Source organism: Ranitomeya variabilis, chromosome 2 (assembly GCF_051348905.1).
Source record: "Ranitomeya variabilis isolate aRanVar5 chromosome 2, aRanVar5.hap1, whole genome shotgun sequence".
NCBI classification, from domain to species: Eukaryota; Metazoa; Chordata; class Amphibia; order Anura; family Dendrobatidae; genus Ranitomeya; species Ranitomeya variabilis.
In genome coordinates this window covers 235,435,183-235,461,854 of record NC_135233.1, presented here as the reverse complement: position 1 = coordinate 235,461,854, position 26,672 = coordinate 235,435,183, and the positions used below count along the sequence as shown (strand labels likewise).

The 26,672-nt window shown below is 44.9% G+C and overlaps 3 protein-coding genes across 10 annotated transcripts in view; 1 reads left to right on the top strand and 2 right to left on the bottom strand.

Moving 5' to 3' along the window:
* Positions 1-26,470, bottom strand: part of LOC143805148 (uncharacterized) — a 46,735-nt gene extending 20,265 nt beyond the window's left edge. For 4 of the 7 annotated variants that reach the window (XM_077284084.1, XM_077284079.1, XM_077284086.1 and 1 more), the window contains exon 1: positions 5,829-5,959. The gene's annotated coding sequence lies outside the window, so the exon portion shown is untranslated. Of the gene's footprint in view, positions 1-5,828; positions 6,023-6,294; positions 6,482-26,224 lie in introns of those variants that run through there. The other 3 variants (XM_077284082.1, XM_077284081.1, XM_077284080.1) reach the window with 3 other exon arrangements.
* LOC143805146 (uncharacterized) lies at positions 331-2,874 on the bottom strand. The gene is made up of 2 exons (XM_077284076.1): positions 2,614-2,874; positions 331-1,829 (listed from the first exon to the last, which is right to left on the bottom strand). The coding sequence occupies exons 1-2, from the start codon at positions 2,852-2,854 to the stop codon at positions 346-348; spliced, it is 1,725 nt and encodes a 574-aa protein (XP_077140191.1). The 5' UTR covers positions 2,855-2,874; the 3' UTR covers positions 331-345.
* On the top strand, positions 6,073-18,468 carry CXXC1 (CXXC finger protein 1). Of its 2 annotated transcripts, none has more exons than XM_077284078.1 (14): positions 6,073-6,147; positions 9,787-9,896; positions 10,353-10,453; positions 11,566-11,699; positions 12,381-12,536; positions 12,732-12,887; positions 12,966-13,073; positions 13,173-13,357; positions 13,750-13,957; positions 14,692-14,802; positions 14,892-14,941; positions 15,546-15,642; positions 15,728-15,880; positions 17,926-18,468. In XM_077284078.1, the coding sequence occupies exons 1-14, from the start codon at positions 6,145-6,147 to the stop codon at positions 18,070-18,072; spliced, it is 1,719 nt and encodes a 572-aa protein (XP_077140193.1). In that variant the 5' UTR covers positions 6,073-6,144; the 3' UTR covers positions 18,073-18,468. The 2 variants fall into 2 exon arrangements, with proteins under 2 accessions (XP_077140193.1, XP_077140192.1); XM_077284077.1 differs by having other exon boundaries at positions 6,132-6,235.
* Positions 26,471-26,672: the final 202 nt, after the last annotated feature.

Here is a 26,672-nt window from a genome sequence, read left to right as displayed (position 1 = left end):
GGAACGGACGACCATCAGGCTGGATAAAAATCTTGATTTTTTTTAAAAAAAATCAAAAAAATCAGATTTTTTTGATTTAAATCAGATTTTTTTGATTTAAATCATTTGATTTAAATCAGATTTTTTAATCAAGTTGTACACAAGCAAAACTTTGTCTTTTTGCAAATCTAATTGTTTTACACAAATAAAAATATTAAAACAGTTGATTATAAAACCTAATAATTTTTATTTGCACTATTAAACACTCAGAATTGAACTACAGAGAGTAAGTACTTTTTAACAATAGCCTATCTCTAACGTTTGAAGTAAGCAAACATCTTCAGTGAATACATCAGTTTTTTAAGCCTACTGTTTATTTAGGACTTTTAATAGGAAAACCAGTTGTCCTGCTTTAGCAGTTCCTAAGCGGTTTTGGACTGAAGAAAACAATCTCTCTACTCCTGCGGATGAAGCCGATGCAGTCAGTAGCTGAGTAGCTAGATTTATTATCTTTGCTGGAAGAACAAGTGATTGCGACTTCCACCAGTCCAGTGGTTTTAGTTCATTAACGACGTTATCTGCAAACATGTATTTTTGAAATGGTGCAGATTCACACTTCAATTTCAGCACAGTTGCCACAATGTCATGGTTAGTATTGGCGAGCCACTCCATTGCAGAGTTGATTTCCGCCTCAGATAATTTTTTCCCTCTGTAGATGGGATGCAAGATATTGGCTAAATAGTGTTCTTCTTTTAATGCTTGGTCCTTGCGGTGCTGTATTGCAACCTTTACATTGTTTGAGAGGTTCAAGCGATCTAGAGAACCTTCTAAATCTTTCCAAACTTCTGTGGCATCAGCTATGGTTGCAGTATCTTTCTGCATTTTATCCAACGCAATCGATATTGGCTTTAACCTTTCCAAAAGGTCCTCGGCATTTCTCTTCACACCAAGATTTAATACTTTGCTTCGTATATTAGCATCAATTTTATCCCGATGTGTTTCGCAAATGGACAGTAATTTTGACCAGTTGTTAATAAACAGTTCCAAGCAGTCAGCCAAGGTATTCCATCTAACATCTTGTGGTAGAACCAACTTCAGTCCTCCCATTTCCTTGTAGGTTGCATGTGCAAAATGATTATTGCGGAAATATTTAACAATTTCTACAACATGTTCCTTGACACCCGAAATATGCAGGTCTTTTGCCAAAAGATGCAACAAATGGGCAGAACAACCGTATGTAATGACATTTGTGTCATCCTCATGTGCCAGTTCCGCTCGCATTTTTGCCACATTGCTTGCGTTATCAGTAACTAAGCTCCTTACTTTACATCCAAACTGTTCTTGGCATTGGTGAATTGAGTTCTTAGCAATTTCAAGTAAATATTCAGCAGTATGTGAATTTCCAGATGTGTCGATTGTGTCTGTAAGGTAAGTTTCACCATCTTCTGTTGTGACACAAGTGCAAATTATGGGGTCGTTGTGGATGTTGCTCCAACCATCCAAGCTCATGTTAACAACCTTGTCTTTCAAATATTTTGTACAAGCCGCTCTTTCTATGTCGTATACAGCCTGAAGATGTTTTCCTGAGATATCAAATCTACTTGGTGGTTTGTAGCCTGGTCTAATTCCTTCGATCATTTGTACAAACAATGGGTGCTCAACTAGTCGGAAAGAAGAATTGGTTGCAAATATGAATTTAGCAATTAATTCATCAAAATGTTCTTTCTGGCTCGTCGTAGTCTTTAAGATGAATTTTTCTACACTTTGCACGCAAAGTTTTTTTTTGGGCTGCTTTGTTGAAGTTGTACCCAGATATTGATTGTCACGTGCAGCACAAGCCATATTTGACCCTGAAAGCACAGAAATTAAAAATATAAATCGACTGCGTATTTGAAGAAATATAACGAAAATATTTTGAAACAAACTTTTTGAACAATGTAATGGTCCTCGTCCTATAAGGGCTGTCTCAAAAGTTATGCTACTCAAGTTTTCCGGTGAAGTTGCTGTAATACTGGTAACTAATATCAGAGCAACTGAAAAAAATTATGTCACAAAAGTTTTAAAAATGTTTTTTTTTTAAAAATGGTCAATTTGGCAGACTTCAAAAGTGAATTGCAGCCTACAATAAAAAAAAAATAAGCGTATACACACTTTATTTTTACTTAAAGGACATGTGCACCTTTATTTTTTAAGGTGCAGTGTGCACATGTCCTCCCCCCGCAGCTCTCTTACCTCCGATGTCAGCGCTGCGGGGATCCGTGGCTTCGTTCTGCCCGTCCGCGAGCGCGCCTCCATTCATTTCAATGGAGCGTGCGGCCCGCTGACGTCACGCCGCTGGATCACTGCGAGTAGGCCGCAACCGGAGGACGGGAGGCGGACGGTCAAAACGAAGCCACGGATCTCAGCGCTGCGGGGATCGGAGGTAAGAGCGCTGCGGGGGGGGAGGACATGTGCACCTTAAAAAAATAAAGGTGCACATGTCCTTTAGCGTTAATTTTCTGTGAAATATTGCCTTAACATAAATTTAAATTCTATACTCCAGAACTACTAGTGCTAGAAATTTCTCTTTTCATAGACTTTAACCATCCCAGTAAAATGTCTGTTAAAAAAATAGGTTGTAATTGCAAGACTTACTAGTACTAGGCTCCTGGTGCATAAGAAGCTGTGGGGGTTCATTGACATTAGTTGTATCACTATCAACATCTTCATTTCCCTTCTGGTTGCAGTTTTCATAATGTGATTTCAAACGGCAAACAAGTCCTTGGATATCCTTTTGACAGTATTTGCACTTTGCTCTTGCACCTTTCTTTCCAAGATCTGCTGCTGGCATCTCAACAAAATGAACCCAAATAGGGTCTCTCTTACGACCTGCCATGGCTCACACAGATCACTTATGAAGTTTGATTGTTACTACAGCCAAGTACTGCTGACTATCCAACAAGTTTGGGCATGTCAACTGAATGGAAAAAGAAACTAAACCAAAAGTGAAACCAAGCTAGAAGTGTGGAATTAAAGGGGCAGTATGAACAAAATGTGGAGGCTATTAATAGTTTATACAATTAAGACATGCTGCTTTTAAACACCTACCTATTGCCATATAGTAAAACAAAAAAGATTTTTACTTACTTTGGGGTCCCCCCCTCACCCTGGCGTTAGATCGTTGCCCCTAGTTTCGTCCGTGTAACTATGGGCGCACATGCACACTGCTCTCACTTCTCATTTTAATCGTGATTTATATTAAAAAAAACCTTTTGATTTAAATCAGTGATTTAAATCATGATTAAAATCATGATTTAAATCGATCCGATTTAAATAGAAAAAAATCTTTTGATTTAAATCGTGATTTAAATCATGATTTAAATCGGCGTGATTTAAATCAATCCACCCTGACGACCATCCGTCACAATCCGTCGCCAATGCAAGTCTATGGGAAAATAACGGATCCGCCAAAAAAAAATGACGGATCCGTTATTAGAGGAAACTGGCGGATTTAGACTGACGCCAAACAACTGAAGTGTGAAAGAGGCCTAATGGGACTAAAAAGAAAAGGTATTAATGTAAAAAACAAAACAACAACATTGTTTAAAAAATAAATAAATCACATAACTGGTACAACCACATTCTTACCCCCTTGGCCATAAAAGTGTCTCATTAGTTAAAAATAAAAAAACGTTACCTTGGAGACCAACCACTGCTGCTAAACATCAGAGCATGTGCAGTGAGTACCAGCTTTTTTTCTATTGAGTTTGTAAGCGCTTGATTTAAAACTGACCAGGATGGCTGGAGTTTGGTTACCGCCTATTGTTGGCTAGCTTGAGCGCAGCGCTTACAATAGACCACTGCTGCTGTCTGTCTCCTAGGCAATGAGCTGTAACCAGAAGTGTTCATATCTAGTGATGAGAGAGCATGCTTGTCTAAGGTGTTATCTCAGCATGCTCGGGTGTTAACCAAGCGTCTTTGGTGTGATTGAATAATATGCTCGAGTCATTGCGGCTGTTAACAGCTGCAACACATGCGGGGATTGGCTGTTTGTTAGCCAATTTCTGCATGTGTGGCGGCTGTCGAACAGCTATGAGACATGCAGCCGCGGGGACTCAAACATATTTTTCGATCATGCCCAAGTCACTTGGTTAGCACCCGAGCATGCTGGGATGACACCCCATCAGAGCACGTTCACTCATCACTATGTGTATCACAAGAACAGAAGCAAATGTTAAAAAGCAGTAAATTGCAAACGTGCTCATATTCACAAGCATCATCTGACAAAATCGCATCGTGAAGAGGGAATAACCTTTTAAGTGAAGGTTTCCATAGTGATCTAGGCTCAGGGGTCTTGGGACTTGCAGCCATTCTGAAGACACTAAAATATGGTGTCTGAAATATTGTAAACTATCTCCGTATTAAGTAAAAGAAAAACCAACACGTCTCCAGCAATGTACAAATAACACTACAGGACTCAAAGTACGGTGACAAGTTTTTTTCCAAAACTTCAGAATTTATTGTTGGCACCAAAGACAAAAATACTGAGTCACAGTGAGAGCCGCGTTACTGGGTCATTATTAGCACATAGTAAGTGCAGCAAGAGGCCCACCCCGGACACACTGGCAGGGCGGTCGACCCGGAGAGCCACGTTACAGGGGCATTATTACCACACAGTAAGAGGCCCACCCAGGACACACCGGCAAGGCGGCCGACCTGGAGAGCCACGTTACAGGGGCATTATTACCACACAGTAAGAGGCCCGCCCAGGACACACCGGCAGGGCGGCCGACCCGGAGAGCCACGTTACAGGGGCATTATTAGCACACAGTAAGAGGACCACCCAGGACACACCGGCAGGGCGGCCGACCCGGAGAGCCACGTTACAGGGGCATTATTACCACACAGTAAGAGGCCCGCCCAGGACACATCGGCAGGGCGGCCGACCCGGAGAGCCATGTTACAGGGGCATTATTACCACAGTAAGAGGCCCGCCCAGGACACATCGGCAGGGCGGCCGACCCGGAGAGCCACGTTACCGGGTCATCGTTAGCACAGTAAGAGGCCCACCCAGGACACATCGGCAGGGCGGCCGACCCGGAGAGCCACGTTACAGGGGCATTATTACCACACAGTAAGAGGCCCACCCAGGACACACCGGCAGGGCGGCCAACACGGAGAGCCACGTTGCCGGGTCATCGTTAGCACAGTAAGAGGCCCGCCCAGGACACATCGGCAGGGCGGCCGACCCGGAGAGCCACGTTACAGGGGCATTATTACCACACAGTAAGAGGCCCACCCAGGACACACCGGCAGGGCGGCCGACCCGGAGAGCCACGTTACCGGGTCATCGTTAGCACAGTAAGAGGCCCACCCAGGACACACCGGCAGGGCGGCCGACCCGGAGAGCCACGTTACCGGGTCATCGTTAGCACAGTAAGAGGCCCACCCAGGACACATCGGCAGGGCGGCCGACCCGGAGAGCCACGTTACAGGGGCATTATTACCACACAGTAAGAGGCCCACCCAGGACACACCGGCAGGGCGGCCGACCCGGAGAGCCACGTTACAGGGGCATTATTACCACACAGTAAGAGGCCCACCCAGGACACACCGGCAGGGCGGCCGACCCGGAGAGCCACGTTACAGGGGCATTATTACCACACAGTAAGAGGCCCACCCAGGACACACCGGCAGGGCGGCTGACCCGGAGAGCCACGTTACAGGGGCATTATTACCACACAGTAAGAGGCCCACCCAGGACACACCGGCAGGGCGGCTGCTCATTATTCCTCCCAATTCTTAGTACATTATAAGGTAAAATGAACGCTGTCATTCAAAACTACAACTAGTCCCATAAAAGTCCTCACACGGCTGTGGGAACTGAGCATATGGCGCCCTAGTGAGGCCTTCAGCGCGCGCATATCGCCCCTCTTCTCAGCACATGTTGTAATGGCGCCATTGCTGTTACACCTTTAGTTGTGGTATAACTCTCACAAGCCCTGATACCGCAGTATACTGGGGGCCGCCATTCCAGTATCGTACACGGAGAAGTGACAATAATATGACACAGACTTTCTACCTCACATCTTTATTATACTGAACCCTTAGTGACGTAATCGTTCTTAACCCGGAACCGGAAGCTGCGCTTGTTGTCGCGGAGACAGCAGACCGGAAGCGGCGGTTATGGTGAGAAAACATCTCTTTGGTGCCGTAAATACGGGGCTATTCCTCCCCCACCACCCATTACACATGATGTGCGCCCCCCAACATGACTGTAAGGGTCTCCTCCGGGCGGGAGTGACGTGCGCGGGTCTGTATGGGGGCGGCCATTACTCCGGAGCTTCTTGTCTTTGTGTGTGGCCATGGCTGCAGTCAGTCAGCTAGTGTGGGGGCTGTTGTGTGCCCGGGGGAGCTCGCCCCCTTCTGCGGTTTTCTGCCATCCTCGGTGTCTTGGGTTGCTGTCACGTTGTAGACCCTCTGCTTGCTGTCAGTGACTCTGAACCGTCATTGTTTACATTCTGGCATCTGTCTAGGTCACGTGATCACGAGGTGGCGCCTTAACCCCTTGGTGACCAGCTCTTGACAGCCCAATTGCCCCCGCACCCCCATCTTAGCTTCTTTGCTTTTCTGCAGCAATCCATATTTTGTTATATACATATTTTCTAACAGTTTTTGCACGCGGCGACTGGACGAGGCTTTGTCTTAGGCTGGTTTCACATTTGCGGTTGTGTCTGCAGCGTTTCCGACGCTTACATCCACATGCGTCTTGATTTCATATGTTTGACATTGTGGACGCAGGTTCATGCGTTCGCCCGAGTTTGCTTATGCATGCTTTTTTTTCGCGGTGTGCGGCAAACGCACCATGTTGGAGTTTTTGAGGCGGCAAATATGCGCAGGCATGTGGGTGAGTGCGTTAAAAAATCCCATTCCTGTCTATGGGAACGCAGGCGTTCGCTGCGCTTGCGTACTTTGGACTGTGCATGTCCAGGAACTGCTTTAGACACGCCCATTGAGGCCCGCCCGCTTGGAAATATCAAACGCATGCGCATAAAAAGCGCAAACGCATGTAAAACATGCATGCACACGCTGCGCTTTATTTTGCCGTCATGCGTAAGCTGATGCAGATAAAAAACACTGTGTTATCATGCGGTTTTGTATGCAGTTGCGGATGATACGCTGCGCACATAGACACAAATGTGAAACCAGCCTTATGCCGGAGAAGTTGTGTGTTTTTTTTTCATTGCTGTTTAGGGTTTTGTGTAAAGTGCCCCGTTCTATAATGTTTATGTTTCACACCCTGTAACGGGAAATGATGAATGCTCCAGGTTATTACAGTCGGGTCGACAGCACATTTGTGATTTTTATTGTGTTCTCTGTAATAAAATGTAGTTTATATATAAAAAAAAAAAAAGAGATTTTTTTTTTTTTTTTACAGGGACTTTTTTTCTTTTGTATTTGTTTTATACATGTATATTACTTAATATTTCCTCCAACTGATCATGAAAGATTCCAGGAGACATATACCTGGAGCTGTTTGTACAGTAGTACAATGCAGGATGTGCTGTACATTTTTTTCATAATATTTTGTAGAGTTATTAAATGTCTGTTCTGTTCCTGATCTAAGAATCTGGGCTTTTAGACGAGATGAATCTGAGCTGCACTACAGGCTCAGTAGTGACCAGTGCTGTGGGGTCGGGGAAATTGAGGATTTGGAGGTTTGGCTTAGGCTTATTTTAAACTTGCCGTGGATTTACTTCCCGTTTTTGCAGCCTCAATAAATTTCTATGGGGCCGCAAAAATGGGCCGCAATAATTCCACAGAGCGCCGTATGGCCGTGAGGGCCATATTTATAACAGTGAAAAAATATCGAGCCTGCTCGATATTTTTCACGGCTTACGGACACGGTCCCCATTGAAAATCATTGGGGCCGCAAAAACAACGGAAGCTTGTTTTTGCAGTGCACCGTTGCTTCCTGTGTTTCTTAGCGCCGTTTTTTTTTCCCAATACTTTTGCCATAGTATTGGAAACCCGAAAAACGGCGATCCGCAAGTTTTTTGCAGTTTGTTATTGCGGCAGACCGTGAAAACTGCGATAATACGGCCCGAAAAAAAGGTCCGCAGTAACGGACCACACAGTAAGGCTATGTGCGCGTTGCAGAATAGATGCCAATTTTTCCGCATCAAAACCGCACACCCTTGCCAAGGAAAACGCATGCGGATTTTGACGCGTTTTTCAAGCGTTTTTTCCAATACAAGTCTATGTCGGTGGAATTGCTGCGATTCCACAAAATTAATTAACATGCTGCGTATTTTTCAGCGATGCAATTCCGCTGCCGAAAAATACGCAGCATGGGCACAGCAATTGCAGAATGCAGTTAAAATTAATAGGATGCATTTTGATAGCGTTTTTTTAAGCGTTTCCACAGCGGAAAAACGTGGCGGAAACGCTTAAAAAAACGCAACGTGGGCACATAGCCTAAGGGTAAAAGATGCCTTACCAACTCCACAGCCCTGGCTGTAACCATAGAAGCCACATTTATAGGGGAAAACGGCTCTTACTGGGAGACTGATCTGGATGTGCTAGGACCCAGTAGAGATCCAGTGATCAGCAGTGCTGATGCTTCTTTTCACTTTATGGAACTTGCTGAGAACTATGTAGCCAGCACAGAAGAAGTGATAACCTGCTTTTGTCTACTCCCCAGGGTCTGACAGCCAAGGGACCAGACTTGCTTCTGGCAGGAGCCCAGTGCTGGGAATTCTCAGTGGCACAACGTTAAAACGCAGAACTAAGTGCTCAGTCAGGCGGCTGTATAAATCGGGCCAAGTTTGCAATTCTATAGTGAGAGACTCTTCCCTCCAACTCCACATAGATGAGGATCAATTGAACATTGTAGGTCTGAGCTAACTACCAGTGACTGGCTGGAGGCTCTCCCAACCGGAGTGTGACAGCTTCATATATTTCTATGCAACTGTTACTTTTGGGTCGGGAGAGCCTCCAGCCAGTCATTGGTAGTTAGCTCAGACCTACAATGTTCAATTGACTCTCATCTATGTGGAGTTGGAGGGAAGAGTCTCTCGCTACATAAGCGGGGGGCTTACTCTGGATCCACATCTATTTTCTTAAGTTAACCCTTGGGCAATTGACTTGCGGCACTCTACCATTCTGAAAACACCTGGATGCTCAGGGAAACTGATAACAATGAGATAATCCGTTTACCTACATGAAAAGCGATGTTTTATTGAGTTGGGTTTTCACCTGTGGACCTATTTCTCATCCACCCACGAGTCAGACAGGTCCTGATAATCATCAGTGTTTCTACTCATCACTTACGGTGCATTCAGACCCTTGACTGAGCGCCGATTCTTTACAAAAGAAAACAATTACTGATGGGACCAGAAAAATTGTTAATATAATGGTGGTATACATTGTCCAGCAGTCCAATTATTTCTTAAATGGGGCATGTAAGGAAGCAATTGTCACCAATGTGAAGGTAGTCCAACGCTATCACTATAAGGCCATGTTCACATGTTTAGTATTTGGTAATTCTTTTTTACATCAGTATTTGTAATCCAAAACCAACAGTGGGTGAAAAATACAAAAGTGGTGACATGTTTCTATATTCTTTTTCTCGGATTGTTCCATTCCTGATGTAAAATACTGACCACATACTGAACGTGTGACCGTGGCCTCACCCTCCCTATGCTATGGATCTGCAGAGTAGTTGCAGTTGCACATAAGCTGGTGCCCACTGCTGTTACCAGTGAGCCGTGCTTTTATATACTGCTATAATAAAAGGCTGAGTCTGATATATAATCCTATTTGTAGGAAAGTGAATATTCTGACCCAGACATGGCAGGACTGGGTGAGACTGAAAATGGAGAAAATGCACCAGTGTACTGTGTGTGCCGGAAACCGGACATCAACTGCTTTATGATGTAAGTAAGAATTGGGGCTTAGATTTCACTATTTGGATCCCATTGATTCTGAGGACTGTGGGTCACTATAGTTTCATTAACACCATTGAAATACATGGAAAGTCACCATCACCTCTCACTGAAAACGAAGACCCCTGACCCCTTATTTTAAGGCCCAGTCATAACCCCATGTAAACACTTGTTAGGCTGGTTCCACACATATAATTACAGACCACAAAGTCTGCACTGGCCTTGAGTCTGAGAAGACTACTGATAATCCATTCATCTGTGAATGCGTCAAACTGGATTTCTGCTTTTTTTTTCATAATAAGTTGCAAATGTGAATTGGTAGAAAATCCTGACATTTACAGTGACAAATCTCCAGTAAGTGGGGATTTCCTGATCCCAGATGTGGGACTGTGTCCCTGTATGTGTCTTCTCAATATGAATTTCACTGAAGTTTTTTTTTGTTTTCAGAGGATGTGATCATTGCAATGAATGGTTCCATGGACACTGCATTAATATTACCGAGAAAATGGCAAAGGCAATTCGGGAGTGGTACTGCATGCAGTGCCGAGGTGAGGTATTGGGTACTTTGGTGACTTGATCACTGCCTGCTCATTTCTTATTCCTCTTTTCTGTCCACATCTGCTAATCTCTTACCTGTAGGGGAATGTGCACGCCATCAGTAATTGCTGTGGGTTTGACTCTGCGTATTTATGCAGCATCAAACCTGCAGCGTCCAGATGTTCCAGCATAGTGGATGGGATTTCAAGAAATGCCATGTCTGCGATGCGTCCACAGACGCCTACGGGTCCCTCACGGAGACTGGCATGCGGCACGTCTTTCCAGACCACAGCATGTCAATTTCTCTTGCGGGGACGCTACTCTCTGCAAGAGAAATTTCCACCCATACAGTGTATTTAAATGAGGTGAATCCACATGGTTCAATGAACACATGTGAATTCATCTGCATTCAATAGACGGCGTTCTCTGCATCCAAAGCACTGCTACTCCGGGATCATGTGCACCCGGCCTTACTTTATATACACTGGTTATCCACATGGCAGCCTAGAAATATTTTTAAATGGGATCTTGTAGTACCGTAGTTTAAAAAAAAATGCAGAATCAGTATCGATCTGATGAGAGGGGTGTCTATTAAAAATAATTTTTATTTCTATAGCGCCAACATAATCCGCAGCACTTTACAATACAGAGGAGACTTGTACAGACAATAAAAGACATTACGGAATAACACATGACTCAGATACTAAAAGGAGTGAGCCCCTGCTCACAAGCTTACAATCTATGAGGAAATAGGGGAGATACTTAAAGGGAATCTGTCAGCAGGTTTCTGCTACCTCATTTGAGAGTAACCTGAGGTAGGCAAAAGAGAAGCTGAATCCAACGATGTATCACTTAGTTTACTGGGTGCAGCCGTTTCAGAGCTTTTAGAGTTAGCATGAAGCAGAACTGAGAAAGTGGGGTCCTTGAGGCCGATAGTGCGGAGCATAGTGAGGAGGAGCTGGTGATCCACTGTGTCGAATGCCGCAGAGATCCAGGAGAATCAGCAGGGAGCAATGATTATAAGATGTAGCTGTTAGATCATTAGAGACTTTAGTAATGGCAGGCTATAATCTTTTGAATTTAAAAAGTCAGAGAACTCAATTTGTTTCTTTTTACTATTTAGAGAAATATCCTCTTCTGGAGATCAAGTATCGTCACAAGAAATCCAAAGATCGGGAGAGAGACACCGATAGAGAGGAGAACGAGGAGCCACAAAGGAACGATCGGAGGAGAAACAGCACCGGCAGCGGAGGCAAAGTAATGCATGAGCTGGAAAATGCTGTCTTGTGTAGGCGAGCGGAAGAAGCTGCTGACTGACTCTTGGGGCTCATTCAGACATCAGCTTTTCTTGTACAAGTTCTATTTGTTTTTCACAGATAGTATTCATACCTGTTATCGTCTATGGGACCTTCACATGGCCATGTAGTTTTGTGGTCTGCACCACGGATACATGGCCGCTTTTGATCTAATGTGCAAGTATATGAGATACCATTTATGTGCTGTCTGCTTTTCAGAGACTCAGGAAAAGCTTGAAAAACATCCATTGTTTTTTTTTTTTGCATTCGTGAGAAACTGATCAAACTGGTAAAACCTGACAGACTGATCAAAACACTCATGAAACTTGGACAGTTTTTACATATGATAAAAATCACTGATATCAGAATGAGCCCCGAGGGAGATAAGTTTATGCCAGGTCACATGACAAGAGTAAAGATTCAGTCATATTAAAATCCAACATGTCCAACCCTTTTTGTCCCCAACATTTTCCTACAGGAAGGAGTCAAGAGAACCCTATATACATTATATGGTCCATCTTCCCTACTAAAGTTGATGGGTTTGGCCAGGAATCATCTTGTGTATGACCACCTTAACATAGTGATCATTAATGTGGGACAGGAAGTTGCAAAATGATGTCTTCTGTGACTTTTTCCACTACAGATCAAGCGGTCGGCTCGCATGTGCGGGGACTGTGAATCGTGCTGCCGAACGGAGGACTGTGGCCAGTGTGACTTCTGCAGAGACATGAAGAAGTTTGGAGGTCCCAACAAGATTCGTCAGAAATGTCGTCTCAGACAATGTCAAGTCAGAGCAAGGGTAGGAAAGTTAAAGGGATTTTCCTCTTTTTTTTATTAGTGTTTAGTTAATCTTTTGGTGAACCGACTTTTAATGCGATGTAAATTGCACAGTCTGGATATGCTCATGTATTACTCTGTCCCATTAATAGACAATTAAAAGACTTTTTTGATACTGTGATGTATTTTCACTACTTTGGGTGTACTTCTCATTCAGAAAATGCTGCGCGTGAAGGATGACGATCAGTCATCATACAGGGACACGCCGGAGCCGCCCAGTCTAGCCGGCTCGCTGTCTGACGACGAGCTTCCAATGGATCCAGATCTGTATCGGGATCTCTGTGCCGGGGGAGCCTTTGATGATCATAACCTGGTAATTTCCCTTCCTAATGCAGTTATGGAGGCTTTTATGGGTCTAGTTCTGCTTTAAACATCCTTGTGCTTCTTCCAGCCTTGGCTCAGTGACACGGACGACATGCCATTTCTGGACTCTGTTCTGAGAAAAAGAGCCGTCAAGGTCAAGCACGTGAAGAGGAGAGAGAAGAAATCCGACAAGAAGGTAAATGACCAAAAGGGACCGTTGTAGTGTCCCCTGTATGAGCTGCACATCCAGCCCCGTCCACACTTGCGTTCTTTAATTTTCCCATTTTCTTTATAGAAAGATGATAAATACAAGCGACACAAGCAAAAGCAGAGACACAAGGACAAAGCTAAGCACTCGGAACGCATGGAAAACCGAGATTACTCCTCTCAGCGCCAGTGTTTGGGGCCCAACTGTGTGCAGCCAGCCAGGACGGGCTCTAAGTACTGCTCAGATGACTGTGGCATGAAGCTGGCGGCCAAGTGAGTTCATCGGCTCACTGTAATAAAGTGATGGCATTTCTCCATCACCGATCCTGAGAATGAGTGGGGCTTTAGCACTACTGCTCCTTTACTATATGTCCCTACTCAGTAACTCCACCTCGATGTGCAGGAAACTTCAGCTTACCCAATTCACTTTCACAGAGCTGTGTCCAGGGCACTCGTGTGCAGGCAAAGACTGCAATCTCTAATCACATCTCTAAATTAATCAATGTGATATGCTCAGGATTGGTGGAGGTCCTACAAGGCGAACCCCACCGATCATTAAGTGATGACATTTTCCTGATGGAAATAGATGAGGCTGTCGAGCTTTACCCTGGGCTGATGCTGTGCACAAGGAAATTACTTTCTCTCTGCCTCCTCCTTCCATTTAGCCGCATCTATGAGATCCTTCCCCAACGGATCCAGCAGTGGCAGCAGAGTCCGTGTGTCGCCGAAGAGCAAGGCAAGAAGTTACTGGAGCGCATCCGTCGGGAACAGCAGCAGGCACGCACCAAACTGCAGGAGATGGAGCGACGCTTTCACGAGCTGGAAGCCTTAATCACCAAAGCCAAGCAGCAGCAGATCCGAGAGGACGAAGAGGTGCGAACAGCATATGATCGCTGACTTGGGATGGGGGGAGGGGATCTATGAACAGGTAATATATAAAGCTGTTGATGGCTCGCACACGACCAAATTAGAAGTGACGGTGCTAGTGAAAGGAGCCAAAGGTTCCGAATGTACTGAATATGAAGATCACTGCACACGTACAATTGAAGATATGCTTTAAGTGGAAATTTATTTTGTAGTGGTTTTTAGACAAAAGCGACTGGTAAGCGTTGACGTTTCGGCTAATACATAGCCTTGGTCACAACGTCGCTACTATATGAAGAGTCTATCTTGGTCTGAAAAAATGGTGTTGTAGAACAATGGAATGTTGTCTCCCTGACAATTGAGTTGATCGTCATCTATCATGGGATATTCTTAGCCTCATGGGGCAAAATATATGCAATGGTTAATATGGATGAGGATGGCACACCTGTACCCTGGTGGTGTGTGTGGAGACTTCTGTGTCAAAGGATGTGGAGTCCAGTGGGCGTATAGCTATACTGCCCAGCGTTTGTCCGACAGTGGGTCCATAGGTGGCGCAGCGGTGTGCGGCTGACACTCCCGTGTCTGAGCTGTGACTGGCTTTTGTCTAAAAACCACTACAAAATAAATTTCCACTTAAAGCATATCTTCAATTGTACGTGTGCAGTGATCTTCATATTCAGTATGAACAGGTAATGGCTTTGTGTTTGCTCAGATATATACATATATATATGTTTTTTTAACAGACCAATGATGGTGACAGTGACGATACCGACCTTCAGATTTTCTGTGTGTCTTGTGGTCATCCGATTAACCCAAAAGTTGCACTAAGGCACATGGAGCGCTGTTATGCCAAGGTTAGTAATAATCAGCACATCACCCTGATTATTTTTAGGTTTGCTTTTCTTGCATACTATATATTATTTTTTATTTTTTTGCTTACCAGTACGAAAGTCAGACCTCGTTTGGATCCATGTACCCAACAAGAATTGAAGGGTGGGTTTTAAGCTCCTTCTCTTATGTGAAATGACTGACTCAATCACCGATTGAACGTGCTACTGCTTTCCTTTAAAAAAGAGGTTCTTCAGCAGCTGCACTATGTATTCAACATCTTAATTCCCAGCTGCTGCAGAACACTAAAGAAATAATTTAAAGGGGTTGTTGAAAATGTAGATATTAATGACTTTTTAAGTTTGGTGGGGGTCCGACACCTGGTGACCCCATCAATCATCTGTTTGTACAGAGCTGGAGCAGCACAGCTCTGTGTATTGTCGTTCTGCTCAGCTCCCATTCACTTTAATAGGAGCTGTGCTGCAGTATCCGAGAATGGGCACGGATAGAGTTCACACTTAGGGCTTCCTGTCTCCATGAATTATTGACTTTTCAGACGCAGTGGTGGTGCCGAGTTTCTGATATTGACAAGCCAAGTCCTGGACACATTAGTTGGTGGTGGACAGGAAGGTTTCTCTTGTTTCTAGCAGCCTGTATTCCGCATGTAGGGCAGCCTGTGAACTGAAGCCCGCTGATGGGACAGCCCTTAAAGAACCCTTTCCGTTTTATTTTCCTCTGGTTTCCTCTCTCAAAACCTTTTTGTTTGCAGGGCGACCCGTCTGTTCTGTGACGTGTACAACCCGCAGAGTAAAACCTACTGCAAACGCCTGCAGGTGTTGTGCCCTGAGCATTCCCGAGACCCCAAGGTAAACATGTACATTGCGTTACTGATAGCTGAACATTTGCCGTAGACAGTGATGTATAATTTTTTGGGGGTGTTCCTTGACCCAGGTGCCAGCTGACGAGGTTTGCGGGTGCCCCATCGTCAAGGACGTCTTTGAATTGACAGGTGAATTCTGCCGAGTCCCAAAGAGGAAGTGTAACCGCCATTACTGTTGGGAGAAGCTCCGCCGCGCCGAGGTTGACTTGGAACGTGTCCGCGTGGTACGTTCCTTATTAGTGTGCGGCTGTGGGTTACATTTTGTTGTTCAAGGAGAACCAGTCTTCAGCACCATTCCTATTCATTTAAGCATTCACCCTACTGTGAACCTATGCGGTATCAAGATAAGGAATACGGTGGTGCTCAGCAAAAGAGTAGTGCAACAGTCATCCAAGAAAAAGAAATTAAACACTCACCGTTTATTGCGATACTCGGGACATGCAGATGGCCTGCAGGGTTAGCAAATCTGTGGACGACGGCTGTTTCGCGTCTGATACGACGCTTCTACGGGTTAAGGTCCACTCCGCCTGCATGTCACGAGTATAGGAATAAAGGTTGGATAACTATTGCATTTTATTGTTCTTCATGGTCCAAACAAAACCCAGTTGACCACAATTTGGTTAGTGAGAAAAGGCTCACTCTGTTGTGAATGGATCTGTCCATTGACATAAATGGCAGATCTAGAGGGCAATGGATGACTGATCGGTGCCCAAGCCCTTTAAGGACCATATGTTTATTCAATTGCATTGGTTTTAGTTTCAGACTTCAGGTCAAATATGTCCCTTGATCGTTAAAGAGTACACATACTTTGCCAAATATTGGTGGCACTTCATTAGGGAAGTCTTTTGGGAGGGGGGTCCAAGCTTACTAAGTTTCAAAGAAAATTCACATGACTGGAAGTTATTGCCTATCCATAGGGTAAGGCGATAACTTACTGAGCATTGTGATGCCTAGATTGGAGGGGTTGTGCATGCTTGGTCTCCGCTCCATTCATTGTCTATGGTACTGCCAGAAATGGTTCATCTCTGTAATTAGTCTCTCCGGCATTCCCATAGACAATAATTGGAGCCTATCCTGGGGATAGCGAATAACCCGTTAAAGGGTTTGACAGTGAGGCCATGTGCACACGTTCAGTATTTTTTGCGTTTTTTCGCTATAAAAACGTGATAAAAACGCGAAAAAAACGCTTACATATGCCTCCTATTATTTTAAGTGTATTCCGCATTTTTTGTGCAAATGTAGCCTTTTTTTCCGCGAAAAAATCGCATCGCGGAAAAAAAAGCAACATGTTCATTAAAATGCGGAATTGCAGGGGATTCCGCACACCTAGGGGTCCATTGATCTGCTTACTTCCCGCACGGGGCTGTGCACACCATGCGGGAAGTAAGCAGATTATGTGCGGTTGGTACCCAGGGTGGAGGAGAGGAGACTCTCCTCCACGCACTGGGCACCATATAAGTGGTCAAAAAATAAGAATTAAAATAAAAAACAGTCCTATACTCACTCTCGATGTCTTCCCGCCTCCACTGCACGCTGCCGTTCGGTTCCTGTAGCTGGTGTGCGGCGAAAGACCTGCCGATGACGTCACTGTCCTGTGATTGGTCGTGAGCGGTCATGTGACCGCTCACGTGACCGTGACGTCACGGAAGGTCCTGTGCGCACAGACCAGCTATAGGAAGAGGAGCCGGACGCCGGTGAGGAGATGTCTGGGTGAGTATAAGCATTTTTTTATTTTTTTTATTATTTTTAAACATTCTATCTTTTACTATAGATTCGGCATAAGCTGCATCTATAGTAAAAAGTTGGTCACACTTGTCAAACGCTATGTTTGACAAGTGTGACCAACCTGTCAGTCAGTTTTCCAAGCGATGCTACAGATCGCTTGGAAAACTTTAGCATTCTGCAAGCTAATTACGCTTGCAGAATGCTAAAAAAACGCGAAAAAAAACGGAAAAAAAAACGCAAAAAAAAAAATGCGGATTTCTTGCAGAAAATTTCCGGTTTTCTTCAGGAAATTTCTGCAAGAAATCCTGAACGTGTGCACATACCCTAAGTCTCAGAAATTAGTTAAGAGGGGGTCCCCCATGCTCACTACTGCTTCATTCATACTAACAACTTTAGAGCCCCTGTTCTCAAGCCCCTAGTGATCCTACATTTATCATCTGTCTTACGGGGGTGAAAACAGCCTAAAGATGCAGAACGTCGCATTCCTATGTGCCCAATCCAGGGGGTCGCTCACTCAGCACTGTCTCTTTTCCTGTCTTCACAGTGGTACAAACTGGATGAACTGTTCGAGCAGGAACGCAATGTCCGCATGGCGATGACTAATCGAGCTGGCCTCCTGGCTCTCATGTTACACCAAACCATCCAGCATGACCCTGTCACCACGGACCTGAGGACACACACCGAGCGCTGAATGGGGGGAGGGGGCTTTTCTAGAATGATGTGTTTTGTATTCCGCCAGTGTTTCTGTAAACTTTTCTAAGATTGTGGATCCCACATTTTAAGAGACTGTAAATTTTGTGCCGACAACTTGTGTGTCGTATAATCACTTTGTACCAAAAGGTGACTAACAGCTGATCTTACTGTAGGGTGCTGAGTGAGAGGTGTAGGGGGATCTGACTCTTAGGGGGATGTTTTTAGTACAGATTTAGGCTGGTCATGCACGTACCATGGCTGTCGGCTGTATCAACATTTTATTTCATTTGTAAGCCAAGTTCTAGTACATTGTCCAATACCATTATTAACAGATTGTAATAATTCTGACCTGATATCTGTAATCTGCATAAAGAGTTGTCACTGTGTACATACAATACTTTTCCTATATTATACTCCAGAGCTGCACTCACTATTCTGCTGGTGCAGTCACTGTGAACATACATTACATTACTGATCCTGGGTTACATCCTGTATTATACCCCAGAGCTGCACTCACTATTCTGCTGGTGCAATCACTGTGTATTATTATTATTATTTATTGTTATAGCGCCATTTATTCCATGGCGCTTTACATGTGAGGAGGGGTATGCATAATAAAAACAAGTACAATATTCTTAAACAATACAGGTCATAACTGGTACAGGAGGAGAGAGGACCCTGCCCACGAAGGCTCACAATCTACAAGGGATGGGTGAGAATACAGTAGGTGAGGATAGAGCTGGTCATGCAGCGGTTTGGTTGATCGGTGGTTATGCAGGTTGTAGGCTTGTCGGAAGAGGTGGGTCTTCAGGTTCTTTTTGAAGATTTCGATCGTAGGCGAGAGTCTGATGTGTTGTGGTAGAGGGTTCCAGAGTAGGGGTGATACGCGAGAGAAATCTTGTATACGATTGTGGGAAGAGGAGATAAGAGGGGAGTAGAGAAGGAGATCTTGTGAGGATCGGAGGTTGCGTGTAGGTAAGTACCGGGAGACGAGGTCACAGATGTATGGAGGAGACAGGTTGTGGATGGCTTTGTATGTTATGGTTAGGGTTTTGTACTGGAGTCTCTGGGCAATGGGGAGCCAGTGAAGGCATTGACAGAGGGGAGAGGCTGGGGAATAGCGGGGGGACAGGTGGATTAGTCGGGCAGCAAAGTTTAGAATAGATTGGAGGGGTGCAAGAGTGTTAGAGGGGAGGCCACAGAGCAGGAGGTTGCAGTAGTCAAGGCGAGAGATGATGAGGGCATGGACTAGGGTTTTTGCAGATTCTTGGTTGAGGAATGTACGGATTCGTGAAATATTTTTGAGTTGAAGTCGGCAGGAAGTGCTTGGATATGTGGTTTGAAGGAGAGATCAGCGTCAAGGATTACCCCGAGGCAGCGAGCTTGTGGGACTGGGGAGAGTGGGCAGCCATGCACTGTAATGGATAGGTTCTTTTTTTTTTTTTTGGGGGGGGGGGGGGTCGCGTGAAATGGGGGAAAGATGATGAATTCTGTTTTGTCCATGTTAAGTTTCAGAAATCTAGCGGAGAAGAAGGATGAAATAGTGGACAGACACTGAGGGATTCTGGATAGTAGGGAGGTGATATCTGGTCCAGAGATGTAGATCTGTGTGTCATCAGCATAGAGGTGATACTGAAAGCCATGAGATTCTATGAGCTGTCCCAGGCCAAAGGTGTAAATGGAGAAGAGCAGGGACCCAAGGACTGAACCTTGTGGGACTCCAACAGATAGGGGGCGAGGTGAAGGAGGTGGTGTGTGAGTGGGAGATGCTGAATGTCCGGTCTGTTAGGTATGATGAGATCCAGGATAGGGCCAAGTCTGTGATGCCAAGGGATGAGAGGGTCTGTAATAATAGGGAATGGTCCACTGTGTCAAAGGCAGCCGACAGGTCGAGGAGGAGGACGACAGAGTAGTGTCGCTTGCTCTTGGTGGTTAAGAGGTCATTGGTGACCTTAGTTAGGGCAGTTTCAGTGGAGTGGTGTGACCGGAAGCCAGATTGTAAGCGGTCAAAGAGGGAGCAAGAAGAGAGATGGGAGGACAGTTCAAGGTAGACGTGTTGTTCCAGTAGTTTGGAGGCATAAGGGAGAAGTGATATAGGGCGATAGCTAGATACAGAGGATGGGTCAAGAGAAGGCTTTTTGAGGATAGGTGTGATTGAGGCATGTTTAAGAAGGAACAGATGAATGACCTCGGGGAGACCAAAACATCCAACACTGCGGAGACACCATCACGTGTTTCTCAACGCAGTGATCCAGAACACTGCCCCCATCCCTTATGGGAAATATGCAAACGCATGTAAAGTAAGCTGCGGAGACACCATCACGTGTTTCTCAATGCAAGCAATGAATAGCCAGGCCTTTCTCCGGGAAGGAACAACCACGGGAAGGGCAGCATCCAATAAAGGAGAATATCCAATAAAGGAAGACCACCTATGCCAAGCATGGTATCCATCCACAAACAGCTGTTTCGGGGTTTTTGCCCCTCATCAGTGTGGAGTAGGAAACTGGCTATTAGGAGCAGTGCCTGGTGAAAGGCTATGAAGGAACAGATGAATGACCTCGGGGAGACCAAAACATCCAACACTGCGGAGACACCATCACGTGTTTCTCAACGCAGTGATCCAGAACACTGCCCCCATCCCTTATGGGATCACTGCGTTGAGAAACACGTGATGGTGTCTCTGCAGTGTTGGATGTTTTGGTCTCCCCGAGGTCATTCATCTGTTCCTTCATAGCCTTTCACCAGGCACTGCTCCTAATAGCCAGTTTCCTACTCCACACTGATGAGGGGCAAAACCCCCGAAACAGCTGTTTGTGGATGGATACCATGCTTGGCATAGGTGGTCTTCCTTTATTGGATATTCTCCTTTATTGGATGCTGCCCTTCCCGTGGTTGTTCCTTCCCGGAGAAAGGCCTGGCTATTCATTGCTTGCGTTGAGAAACACGTGATGGTGTCTCCGCAGCTTACTTTACATGCGTTTGCATATTTCCCATAAGGGATGGGGGCAGTGTTCTGGATCACTGCGTTGAGAAACACGTGATGGTGTCTCTGCAGTGTTGGATGTTTTGGTCTCCCCGAGGTCATTCATCTGTTCCTTCATAGCCTTTCACCAGGCACTGCTCCTAATAGCCAGTTTCCTACTCCACACTGATGAGGGGCAAAAACCCCGAAACAGCTGTTTGTGGATGGATACCATGCTTGGCATAGGTGGTCTTCCTTTATTGGATATTCTCCTTTATTGGATGCTGCCCTTCCCGTGGTTGTTCCTTCCCGGAGAAAGGCCTGGCTATTCATTGCTTGCGTTGAGAAACACGTGATGGTGTCTCCGCAGCTTACTTTACATGCGTTTGCATATTTCCCATAAGGGATGGGGGCAGTGTTCTGGATCACTGCGTTGAGAAACACGTGATGGTGTCTCCGCAGTGTTGGATGTTTTGGTCTCCCCGAGGTCATTCATCTGTTCCTTCATAGCCTTTCACCAGGCACTGCTGCTAATAGCCAGTTTCCTACTCCACACTGATGAGGGGCAAAAACCCCGAAACAGCGGTTTGTGGATGGATACCATGCTTGGCATAGGTGGTCTTCCTTTATTGGATATTCTCCTTTATTGGATGCTGCCCTTCCCGTGGTTGTTCTTTCCCGGAGAAAGGCCTGGCTATTCATTGCTTGCGTTGAGAAACACGTGATGGTGTCTCCGCAGCTTACTTTACATGAGGCATGTTTAAAGCTTGAGGGGAAAACACCAGTTGTTAGTGATAGGTTGAAGAGATGGGTTAGGGTTGGGATGAAGTGGGATGGGAGCGGGTCAAGTGCACAGGTGGTGAGATGCGATCTTGAGAGTAGAGTGGAGAGTTGATCTTCTGTAATGGTGGAGAAGTTGGTTTTGGAGGTGGAGGGCTGGGAAGTCGGGAGGAAGGGCTCTGGGGGTTGTTGACCAAAACTGCCTCTGATGTTATCAATCTTCTGCTTGAAAAATGAGGCAAAGTCTTCAGCTGAGATAAGTGGGGAGGGAGGAGGTGCTGGGGGAGGGAGGAGGTGCTGGGGGACGGAGAAGAGAATTGAAAGTGTTGAATAACTGTTTAGGGTTGTGAGACAGGGAGGATATGAGAGATGAGAAGTAGGTTTGTTTAGCTGTGGCGAGTGTGGTCTTGAAAGTAGTGAGGGACTGTTTGAATGCGATGAAGTGCTCGTTGGAATGGGATCTTTTCCATCTGCGCTCAGCAGCCCTGGAGGCTCGCCTCAGTTCTTTGGTCAGGCTGGTGTGCCAGGGCTGTCTGTTGATTTTGCGAGCTTTGGTATGTGTAAGTGGGGCAGTAGATTCCAGAGCGACAGCTATTGTGGTGTTATATAGAGCGACAGCGTCATCCGCATTGTGTAAGGAACTTATGTCTGTGAGAGGGAGGAGGGAGTCAGAGAATGAATGTAGGTCAAGATGTTTAAGATTTCTGCGAGGGTGTGAAAGTTTGTGGGGTGGGGATTGTAGACATGGAGTGGAGAGGGAAAAGAATGTGAGAAGGTTGTGGTCAGAGAGAGGAAGAGGTGTTCGAGAGGTTAGATAGGGAGCAGAGGCGGGTGAAGATGAGGTCCAGTGTGTGACCATTTTTGTGAGTGGCTGCAGAAGACCATTGAGTGAGGCCGAAGGAGGAAGTGAGAGATAGAAGTTTAGTGGCAGCTGAGAGGGAAGTGTCAATGGGAATGTTGAAGTCGCACATGATGATAGTGGGGATGTCCGTGGAAAGGAAATGAAGCAGCCAGGTGGTGAAGTGGTCAAAGAAGGTGGTGGCTGGCCCTGGGGGGCGGTAAATGACAGCCAGTTGGAGGCTGGAGGGGGGAGTAGATGCGCACAGAGTGTACCTCAAAGGAAGGGAGGGTAACAGAGGGTGGAAGTGGGATTGAGGTGAAGGAGCAGTTATCTGACAGGAGAAAACCAACTCCTCCGCCATGTTTGCTGCTGCAGCGGGGGGTGTGAGAAAGGTGGAAGCCACCGTAAGAGAATGCAGCAGGGGAGGCTGTGTCGGAAGGGGTGAGCCAGGTTTCGGTGATGGCGAGGAAGGAAAGTTTGGTAGTAACAAAGAGATCATGGATGTAGGAAAGCTTGTTGCAGACAGAGCGAGCATTCCACAGAGCTCCTGTTAGTGGGACTGGGGAAGTGGGGGCTGGGCGAATGGGTATAAGGTTAGAGAGGTTACGGAAATTTGTGATAGAGCGTGGATGGGAGGTAGAAATGACTGTGGGAATGTGGTGAGGAGGACCAGGATTTGGAGAGATATCACCAGCAGTGAGAAGGAGCAGAGAAAGTGTTAGCAGGTGGGAGCAGGAGAGGGCATGAGGGGGCTGTCTGTGCTTGGAGACAGAGGATTGTATGTTACGGAACAGTTCTGAGGAGGAGGTGAGATGGATGGGGAGGATTGAAGCAGAGATAAACAGTTCCTTACTTGGTGCAGGGATTAGGGGAGGTAAGCATAAAGTGAAGGATTATAGGGGTGAGAGTGAAAATAAATAGAAACATTGTTTACAGTGACTGGCCAGTTACCTTCAGTTCCAATTCTGGTTTTAATTCTACTGTTATCTTCACACTTTTAGAACACACTTCTAGAAATCTTACTGCAGACTAAACTCATGCAGACTTTAGCTATGCAATATATGTACAACTAAGTGCGTTCAGGTGTGAAGCAGAGAGGAGTGGTCTCTGCTCATCTTGGTCAGAGAATTAAGGGTGGACCAGATACATACAATCAAGCCTGAGTAAACAAAGTCATAAATAACACAGGGTAAGCTGAGGTTAGCTGAAATGCATACCATGAGAATGCTAGGAGCAGAGGGAAGTCTGTGTGCAAAGCTGGGTGATGTAATATGTGCACTTCATAGACAGACAGCAGGAGAGCTGGGTGGATGAACATACCATGAGAATGCTAGGAGCAGAGGGAAGTCTGTACTTACATTACTGATCCTGAGTTACATCCTGTATTATACCCCAGAGCTGCACTCACTATTCTGCTGGTGCAGTCACTGTGTAAGGTGAACATATAAACCCTTAAAACAAATCTATAGTGAATACTATTTAAAAAACACCAACCAACTCCCGTGCAATAAGAGTAATAACGTGAGATGATGCCTCTGGATGACCTACAGCTGCTTTGCACAGATAGTCAGTGACGTAGATCTGTCCAGGATGGATTGGATGAATCCAGCAGGCCGATGTAGGATAATACATCTGGGTGACCTGCAGACGTTATACACAAGTGTTCAATGCTGTAAATGTATCCAAAAATATTAAATGGGCCTGTAGATCATGTACATAGGTCAGGAACACTGGACGGTATAAATATCACAGGCCATAAACCTGTGAGCCCCCAATACCTTGGAGGGTACTGCCTAGCCATGGTGGTTGGCACCCAAGATATGCAACAGGTGGCGCCCCTAGTTGTCCCTATTCAGACGTGATAACGGAGTGTACTTTAGGCTCACTTGTATGCAGGGAACATCAGGTCTGTGCACATTATGGGAGCCCACTGTAATGTCTAGTAAGAAGGTGATCACTTACTAAATGCTTGTACTTAGGATAATTGCCTCCATGCACTTCCCCATCTTGCAGGGCCATCAGGAGGTTTGATGTCTCTGTAGTAGTGCGATGATTGCCCATGTGGTGAACCTGAGCTTGGAATAACTGGCCATTTAAATATACCTCCAGATCAAAGGTTATGATGACACACACGCAATAGGAAATCGTCTCACCCCATACTGCAGGTCTTCCCTGTCCCCATCGTGTGCACCTGCCCAGAGGGGAGCAGACCTTTCCTCAGATGCTAGAGGGCGTAGTAGCCAAAATTATAGATTTTATAACACAGCTAAAGGATATCAATCAAAATACATATACCCCTCTATCTGTACTCTGCATATGATAAGAAGCTGTATGCATGGTTCTGATGTTTGTGTTCATCCAGGGAATGTGGCTGCAGGGCTGAGCTACCCAATGCATAATGGTACAACGCATAGCAGTGTGGGAATATAATGTGCAGGTGAAGGCACACAATGGAGATCTGACATTTACTGATGCATGCTTATAAAGAGCCAAGTACTAGAGGATGCAAACAAGCATTTATAAAAAGCAAGTGTAGAAAATCTGATCATTTAATCTTCTTGGGAATAATGATTAAAACCTAAAAATCCAATCTGACTCTTCTGAGGATGATCTTGTCTAGATTTCTTCCCCTCATTTTTGGTTTAATTAATTCGACCATACAGAAGGATATATCCCTTAGCCTTCCATCATGGATGTTACTGATGTGACGTGATCGAGGTGTCCCAATTGTTGTGCATATCTCCCAAGTGCTCCCATACCCTCCTTCTAAGTTCTCTAGTCATTCCAATATAATGAAGGGAGCAGGTGTATGCAGCCTTATATACTACTCCAGAGGATTTACAGTCACCAAAATCAGTAATGGAGATGGTTTACCTGATGATACAAGAATATCGCCTCTATAATACTACCACTAAGTACAATAATATAACTACTATAATACTGTCCCCTATGTACAAGAATATAACTAATATAATACTGCTCCTTTGTACAAGAATATAACTACTATAATAGTGCCCCCTATGTACAAGAATATAACTACTATAATACTGTCCCCTATGTACAAGAATATAACTAATATAATACTGCTCCTTTGTACAAGAATATAACTACTATAATACTGCCCCCCTATGTACAAGAATATAACTACTATAATACTGCCCCCTATGTACAAGAATATAACTATAATACTGCCCCCTATGTACAAGAATATAACTACTATAATACTGCCCCTATGTACAAGAATATACTATAATACTGCCCCTATGTACAAGAATATAACTACTATAATACTGCCCCTATGTACAAGAATATAGCTACTATAATACTGCTCCTATGTACAAGAATATAACTACTATAATACTGCCCCTATGTACAAGAATATAACTACTATAATACTGCTCCTATGTACAAGAATATAGCTACTATAATACTACCACTAAGTACAAGAATATAACTACTATAATACTACCACTAAGTACAATAATATAACTACTATAATACTGCCCCTATGTACAAGAATATAACTACTATAATACTGGAAAGAAAAAGCAACGAAGATCAGCTCACCTCCTCTCAGTCCCAGCGCACGGATCATGCAGTGCTGCAAGTAGTGTGAAGGAAAAGCAGAAGTCCAGCGTGGGTGATGTCCATAAAAAATACCTTTTATTCCATTTTTGTTAAAAGCACATAAATCCAAAGTCCATCTTCATATCCATAGACACAAAAACGGGTGATTCCTACCAGTGACAGTCACAGGCTTAAAGTGCATTAAAATCAAACACGTTTCAACGGTCTTGCCTCCTTACTCGTGATAAAAATAAAATGAAAGAGGGCTGCCATATAGGACTAGGCCCATTAGGTTACACCCCCTGATCTTGCAGACAACAGAAACAGGGCAACACCTACAGGTAATTAGTGAGTTTAGTCTGAAATTTGCATGTACAAATACTATGCTTAAGGCAGGAGAAAGAAAGGAAAAAAAAAAAAAACATATGCAAGAAATATAACATCATTC